At 53.3% G+C, this 7573-nt stretch overlaps 1 protein-coding gene across 1 annotated transcript in view; it reads right to left on the bottom strand.

Annotated features, from left to right (window-relative positions):
- Window positions 1–1582: 1582 nt before the first annotated feature.
- Window positions 1583–7573, bottom strand: part of tgfa (transforming growth factor, alpha) — a 33517-nt gene continuing 27526 nt past the window's right edge. The window contains exons 3-6 of the mRNA XM_072485577.1: window positions 6333–6450; window positions 5413–5562; window positions 3064–3167; window positions 1583–2034 (exon numbers count right to left, since the gene is read on the bottom strand). Of these exons, the coding sequence (XP_072341678.1) occupies window positions 2027–2034; window positions 3064–3167; window positions 5413–5562; window positions 6333–6450 (380 nt within the window). The 3' untranslated portion in view covers window positions 1583–2026. The remainder of the gene's footprint in view (window positions 2035–3063; window positions 3168–5412; window positions 5563–6332; window positions 6451–7573) is intronic.

Below are 7573 nucleotides of genomic sequence, written 5' to 3'. Positions count from 1 at the left end.
TCCTAACCTTTTTGGACACTAAGGGCAATTTATCGTGGCCAATCCACCTAACCTGCACATCTTTGGACTGTGGGAGGAAACCGGAGCACCCGGAGGAAACCCACGCACACACGGGGAGGATGTGCAGACTCCGCACAGACAGTGACAGCGGGGAATCGAACCTGGGACCCTGGCGCTGTGAAGCCACAGTGCTAACCACCGTGCTGCCTGGGGCTTTGACAAGGGTGGCTGCTGAGAGGCTGATTCCGCCCGCCCCCCCGATGTGAGAAGCGAGGACTGGGCCAGTGATTGAGTTAGACGGATGTTTGATCGACAAAGCAGTCGGGGGGCTTTGGGAGGTGCCCACATGGTCTGATTGAATGGCGGAGCAGACTCGACGGGGCCAATGGCCTGCTCCAGCTCCCCGTTCTTATGATCACCTCACACCTACCTCTTGGAGCAGGTGTTCAGTCACCTGGCCGAGGATTCTCGCGTGACTCCGTGTCAAACCGTGGAATAATTCCCCTCCCGCGGGGCTCCTCCACATGCTTTCACGCAAAAGGACTCTGCAAATTGTTGATGGTATCAGGGGCGGGAGTCCCTCCGCCGACCTTTCACCCAATGAGAGAAAATGCAGACATTTCCTGAAGCAGGGTCCTGGCCTCTGTTCTGCTCATGTGACTGATATTCCAGGGCAGGAAGTGATGCTGATACAAGCAGCCAATGGCAGCAAGGAGCCCGCTGGCCAGTCCTGTTATGGAACCATCGGGCCCTCCTGATCGGGGTTTCCGTCTCGGAACAACCCCAGGGTGTGTCAAAGGACTGGCGAAGCGCACTCCTTGCTGTCATGTCCCAGACAGTGACAGCTCACGTGGGGACAGCAGGCTCTCTCACAATGCTCGTCTCCCCGAGTGCCGTCGGCCGAAGGAGAGCTCGCACCAAGAGCCAGTTACTGGCACAGGGGCGGCCTCCCTCCTGTGACACCTGTTCAGCCAATTCCCTTTTGAGTTGGTCTCACAGCATCTGCCAAGAGAGAAGGGAGCTGACATTTCGAGTCTGGGTGACTGTCTGGCTCGTCATCTCGAAACGTTAGCCCCCCCTTCTCTCTCGCCACAGAGGCTGTCGGACCTGCTGAGAGTGTCCAGCGGTTTCTGTTACGGTCAGCACGGTAGCACAGTGGTGAGCACTGTTGCTTCACTGCGCCAGGGTCCCGGGTTCGATTCCCCGCTGGGTCACTGTCTGTGTGGAGTCTGCACGTCCTCCCCGTGTCTGCGTGGGTTTCCTCTGGGCGCTCCGGTTTCCTCCCACAAGTCCCGAAGACGTACTGTTGGGTGAATTGGACATTCTGAATTCTCTCTCTGTGTACCCGAACAGGCGCCGGAATGTGGCGACTAGGAGATTTTCACAGTAACTTCATTGCAGTGTTAATGTAAGCCTGCTGGTGACACTGATAAAGATTATTATTATTTTTGTTTCATATACCAGTGTCCGCAGTAAAGTTGTCTTTACCTTGATGCTTTGACCCTTTTGAATTGACCCCACCTCCTGACCCAAGAACACGCAGCAGAAACACACGTATTAAAAAAACACCTTTATTCACACGTATTAAAAAAACACCTTTATTTCACGTGTCAGAAGTTTAAATAGCTTAACATATAATTAGAGTTCTTTTCTGGTCATTAAATAATTCAACAATCGCACGGGTATTTCGCAATGCTTTTAAATTACATCCTGTAAAACTCTGGGAGAGGGAATATTAGCTTCAACGCTATTAACATTTCTATAAATTAAATCGACAAGAGAGGAACAAAAAAAGAGAGAGAGATCGGAGTCCCACAAAGTACGAAATGTTTTCCTGTGAGTCGCTGGGTCCTCGTGGTTCTTGTGCCTGGGAGTCAGGTCCCCTGGGGTAAGGCAGGACTGTCTCGAGGGGGAGGGGGGGTCAGATGCCCGTTCCAGTGCTGTGGCAGTGCAGGGAGATAGACAGGTCGATGGAAGGATGGATGGGGGTCAGTAGTAGCCAGCGTGTGGCAGATCGCAGCGTGCCTCACACCCCTGTTCCAAACGAGAAGGTAAGAGTTGTTAAAGTGGACGATGCCACGGGGAATACCAGCTGCACATCCCAGGCTCCGCACATTGGGAAAGAAAGAATGGGTCTGAATTCCCCGTCCGAAGCGATTCATTCGATTCATTCCCTTTTCCCGCCGGGAGTGCACCCGCCCCCCCTCCCCCAACCCATGGCTTCCCGGCGTGGGGTGACTCCAGTGGGAAATCCCATTGATAAGCGGCAGGAGTCCAGGATCACGGCGCTGGTGAATGGCGCACTGTCGAGGGACACTGGGGGAACCGGACAATCCTGTATTCCCATTCCGCCTCCGGGCCCCCAAAGTGCTGCACAGCCAGTGAACTACTCTTTGAAGTGTGGCTATTGTTGTTCGGTAGGCAATGCAGCTGATGCCACCATCAATTCACTGAGAGACACGTTGAGAAGTAAACCGTGGTTTTCATCAGCTTACAACTGAGCCTGCCTGTGACCGGTACGACAATGAATGCGGCCCCGCAGGTCAGCTGCCTTTATACTTCCTGTAAGGGGTGGAGCCATGGGCGAGCCCGTACACGCCCCGACATATCCCCCTGCGGGTGAAGCCGTACAATGGCCCATAGGTGGAGCCCTCAGGGTTAAACACATAACGTAACACGATACAGCAGTAACTGATATCACAGTGCACTGGTGAATTAACAGTAGTTCCATTCACCACAGTGGCCGCCTGTTTGCGGGCAGCAAGATCGGCCAAACAGAATCGCGGCCGGCCGGCAGCTGATAATCGGACATTTGAGGGGTCAATATCGGCCTCAGGTCACTGGGCAGATCTCCCCCGCTCTCGTGCGGTCTTGCACGAGAGGATGGACAGGGTCTTAATGTCTCATCCTAAACACGGCACCTCTGATGGTGCCGCACTCTCTCGCCCGGGACTCAGTGCCCCAGTCTCTGGAATGAGACTCGAAGCACGTTCATGTCCACTCTCATTCCTGGGGGCAGCGGCGAGGGGTGGGAGGGCAGGGGGGGGGGGTTCTCTCCCTTACCTGTGTCTCCATGACTGCTGGGCGATCCACTCTTCAGCAGGCCGGCCTCAGGCTTGGAGAGTATCCTTCGGCACAGATCACATTTCTTTCGCTTCCGACAACAACTTCCAGAGAGAGGGAGAGAGAAAGGAATGAGGTCAGTCAGGAAAATCAGGCGGATATGACTTCTTCAATCATGGCACATGGGTGCTGCTGACAAGGTTGAAGCTTGTTGCCCATCCCTAATTACCCTTGAGAAGATGGTGGGTAAGGCGTATTATTGAACCGCCGAGTGTCTCCCTCGGCATTTCAGAGGGGGCAGGAAAGATTCAACCACATCGCTGTGGGTCTGGAGTCACGTGTAGGCCAGACCGGGTAAGGACGGCAGATTTCCTTCCCTGAAGGGACATTGGTGAACCAGATGGGATTTTCCGATGACAGGTTGATGGTCACCATGACTGAGACTAGCTTTATATTCCACAGTTATTTAATGAAGTGAATTAGAATTCCCCAGCTGACTGTCCCCAAGAGGCCTGTATAAAGTATTGAGGTTTCGAAGAGGCAAGACTATTTGATTGAGGATTTTGGAGGAATTTATCCGGTTGAGGATTTTGGAGGGATTTATTCGGTTGAGGATTTTGGAGGAATTTATCCGGTTGAGGATTTTGGAGGGATTTATTCGGTTGAGGATTTTGGAAGGATTTATTCGGTTGAGGATTTTGGAGGGATTTATTCGGTTGAGGATTTTGGAGGGATTTATTCGGTTGAGGATTTTGGAGGGATTTATTCGGTTGAGGATTTTGGAGAGATTTATTCGGTTGAGGATTCTGGAAGGATTTATTTGATTGAGGATTTTTGGAGGGATTTCTAAAGGAATTGACAGTGGAGGTGAAGAGAAATGGTGAAGAGAACCTGGGGTAAACGGTCTGAAAAGCAGAGGAACAAAGTGAGCAATGACGTCTTCACTTCTCCCCACAAGGGAAATTCAATTTTCACCCCATCAATCGCTTGAAATCTGAGATCCAGCGATCTTTTTGAGACAAGGATAAAGGATATGGAAACAGAGGCACAAGCTGGTGTGAAGATCCAGGGTGAACATGCTTTCGTTGAAGGGCTGAACAGGTTTGAGGGGCAGAATGGCCTCCTCCCTGTTCCTGAGAGATGTTTTGGGGGGGGTAGCACTGGTCCACACAACAGGGTCTCCAAGGTGGTCGGGGACAGGGCAGGGTGGCACTCCCCCTGACACTTGGGCACCTTGGTACTGCCATCCTGGAAAGGGGGGGATGGATGATCGGGGCAGCCGGACAAAATGGAGGGAGCTTCAGCTTTCCTACCCGGCACATCTTTGGGTTGTGGGGGCGAGACCCACGCAGACACGGGGAGAATGTGCAAACTCCACACGGACAGTGACCCAGAGCTGGGATTCGAACCCGGGACCTCAGTGCCGTGCTAACCACTGCGCCACCCTCGAGACGTGACTGTAAACTGACCTCCTTCACCAGGCTGCCCTGAGAGCTCCTGACACTGCATGGCTTGGGGTCAATTTCTGTCTGATTGGTGGGGGGAGGTTCTATCGAAATGCATCTTGCTGTTATTGAGTGAGTTGTTAAGTAGTGACCTCTCCACCAGGGTTATCAAGGTGAGGTTTCCCAGTTTATGTACCGTATCATACACAGGGACAATTGATTGTGCCCTCTGGGGGCAGATTTGTCATGAATGCAGCCGGGTGAGGGGCATCTTGGGGAGTTCCAGCCATTTGAGTCACTCATTCCAGTGAAAGACACAGAAATGTACGGCTTCAAAGGCAGAGCTACGTTGCTGCAAACACCAAAGGTGTGCAGGTTAGGTGGATTGGCCATGCTAAATTGCCCTCAGTGTCCAAAAAAGGACAGGTGGGGCTACGAGGTTACGAGGATAGGGTGGAGAAGTGGGCTTGGGTGGGGTGCTCTTTCCAAGGGCTGGTGCAGACTCAATGGGACTGTAAATTCTGTGATTCTATGATTCATTCTGCGTCCGCACAGAGCCCCTCGCTTTGGAGCCCCTTCCTCAGCCACTGCGAGAGAGTCAGGAGCGAATGATGGGAAAAGGGAAGAGAGTGAGGGGTTGAGGAACCGGCGTTTGTCTGTAGGAATGGAGGACACGGTTTCACGGGGTTGATACTGAAGATGGAGGTGAGGACATGTCTTCCTCTGAGGATGGGTCGGAATTTCCCATCCCGAAGAACAGAAGAGGCTCAACAGTTGAATATTTATGGGGCAGAGTTCGAGAGATTCTTGAGTGATGAGGGAGGCAAAGGGTCTGGGGGCGGGAGTGTAGAGGGTAAACAGGGACCGCACTCACAACAGCCTTGACCGTATCAATAGGACTTACTGTAGTAAGACGCACACTGCGATCAGGAGGACTGAGACGATGACAGACACGACGGCTAACGTGGTGATGGCTTGTTGCTTCTGCCTGGTGGCCACCACAGCCAGGAGATCGGCGTGTTCACACCGTTCACCAATGTAGCCCGAGTGACAGCTGGAAAACAAAACATTCAGGTTGTGAAAAGACACTCTCCAAACGACTGGAGCACTGGTGAAGTCACTCGAGCAGGAGGCGAGTGACCCACTGTCTGTGTTCCATCGCCGGGGCGGGGAGGCAAATAGTCTTCTGGGTCTTTCTTTTACTGGCAATCTTGCTCCTCCTGCGGAGGGACTGGGCGGGACCCACAGCCAGAATCCCTGTGCAGTTTTGGAAGGCAGGGTGAACTTGTGGTGGAGGAGGTGTCAGGAATTGAAGGCAGGTGAGGGAGTCCTCGGGGGAGAGATTGGGGCCCATACCCTCTGGAGTTTTGAAGAATGACCACGGTGAAGAATACTCGAGAACTGGACGACATGGACACTGAGAAGTGGCTTCCCCAGAACGCAGGGTCTCCGGGTAAGGGGCCCGCCCTCCAGCAATGAAATGAGGAGGAATTTCCTCACTCGGGGCTTTGCCAACCCTTGACGTTCTGTACCCCGGGAGAGTGGGCAGGCTCAGCTAGCGGGTACATTCAAGGCTGAGCTTGGTAGGTCCTGACGCACTCAGGGAATCGAGGACGGGAGGGATTGGGCTGGATTGACGCTGGAGACCAGCTTGGACCTGATGGAACGGCACAGGGGTTAGAGGGGCCGATCCAGCTCCCATCTATCTCCCATGGTCCTGTGCTGAGAAAATCCATCAGTGGAAAGTTGGAAAGTCTCACTTTACAGTCCAGTTGTCCTTCAAAGAAGGCTGGTCTGCTCCATTGACCCACAAGAAGTACTTACATACAGGCTGCAATCGACTCCTGCACCAAAAAACGGCAGGTTCCATGAAAACAGAAATGTCTGTGAGTGATGGGACAGTCCTCAAAATGTGCCCGTACAGCAGCTGCTACTGGTGGACCTGGAGGGGGGAGAGAAGGAGTGTTTTAATAGATCAATGGCCTCTCTCACTGTGTCCTACTCGTCTATCCGGCGTTATCTGTCCCTCGCTTTGATCCGATTTGAGGGGCGTCAGCTGGCCTCACTGAAGGTTTAAGACCCTTCCCCGGGATTTCAAGCTCAGCATTCCCAGGCAAGCCCTGGGAGCTTTGGCTGCGGGAGCTTCTGCCTTGTGGACAGATGGGGAACGAGCTTCCTGTGGGGCCTCTCCAGGTGGCTGTGAAACATTCTCTTACCCCCCTGGTTCAAAGCCCAGAGAATCTGCAGACTGCTTCGCCATTTACCCAGCTTGGGGAGCCTTCCTGGGCACAAGGCGGAGAGGAGCAGGTTTGTCTCCCCCACAAAGTGGTTGCTGAAAATAATGATCGATGTATTTGTGTTTCTACTTGTCCCGCTCACAGCCTCAGGGCGTCCCAAAGCCCACGAAGCACCGTCGCTGCAGTAATGTCGGAGACGGGCTGCCAATCGATACCTGGGAAGATCCCACAAACAACAGTGCGATGTCCAACCGGAGCACCCGTCTGTGGTGGAGGCTGAGGGATGAATGCTGGGCCAGGGCATTGTAACAATATGGATATTGCACGGGAGACAAGGGGTTAACAGTGTCATGTCAATACATCTCAGCAGCAAATGGTGATCAAGAGCATGTATCAGGTGACCCCCTGGGTTTTGGGAGAAGGTGTTTAGGTGTGAGATAGAGCGGTTGTGGATTTGAGAGTTCTGCAGTGAGAGTTACAGCATCGTTCAGCAATCTGAAGGCTTTCTCGTCTCGAAGTCGCGTGTTAGCCTCAGGGGGGCGCGAAGGGACCCGCTTGATGCCTCACCCACAGCTCTGCCAGTGTGACCTGCCTGAGGCGCTTTGCCCCTGGGCGAGGGTCGAGCCCACAGCGTTCCAACTGGAGAAGGGTGTGCACCTACCCAGGGGATGCAGAAAGCTGCCCCGTCAATTCAATCTCATTTACTGTCCTCCCCAATAAAATGGAGAGAGCTGGTGAGAATCCACGGTCCCGCAATACTCTAGTCTCCAGTTGCCTTGTCTCTTGTTCATCTCCAATTTAACCCTCTCTCTCGTACAGTCCGTCACA

The sequence above is a fragment of the Scyliorhinus torazame genome, chromosome 20, assembly GCF_047496885.1.
Source record: "Scyliorhinus torazame isolate Kashiwa2021f chromosome 20, sScyTor2.1, whole genome shotgun sequence".
NCBI lineage: Eukaryota > Metazoa > Chordata > Chondrichthyes > Carcharhiniformes > Scyliorhinidae > Scyliorhinus > Scyliorhinus torazame.
This window is presented reverse-complemented; position numbering and strand designations above follow the sequence as displayed.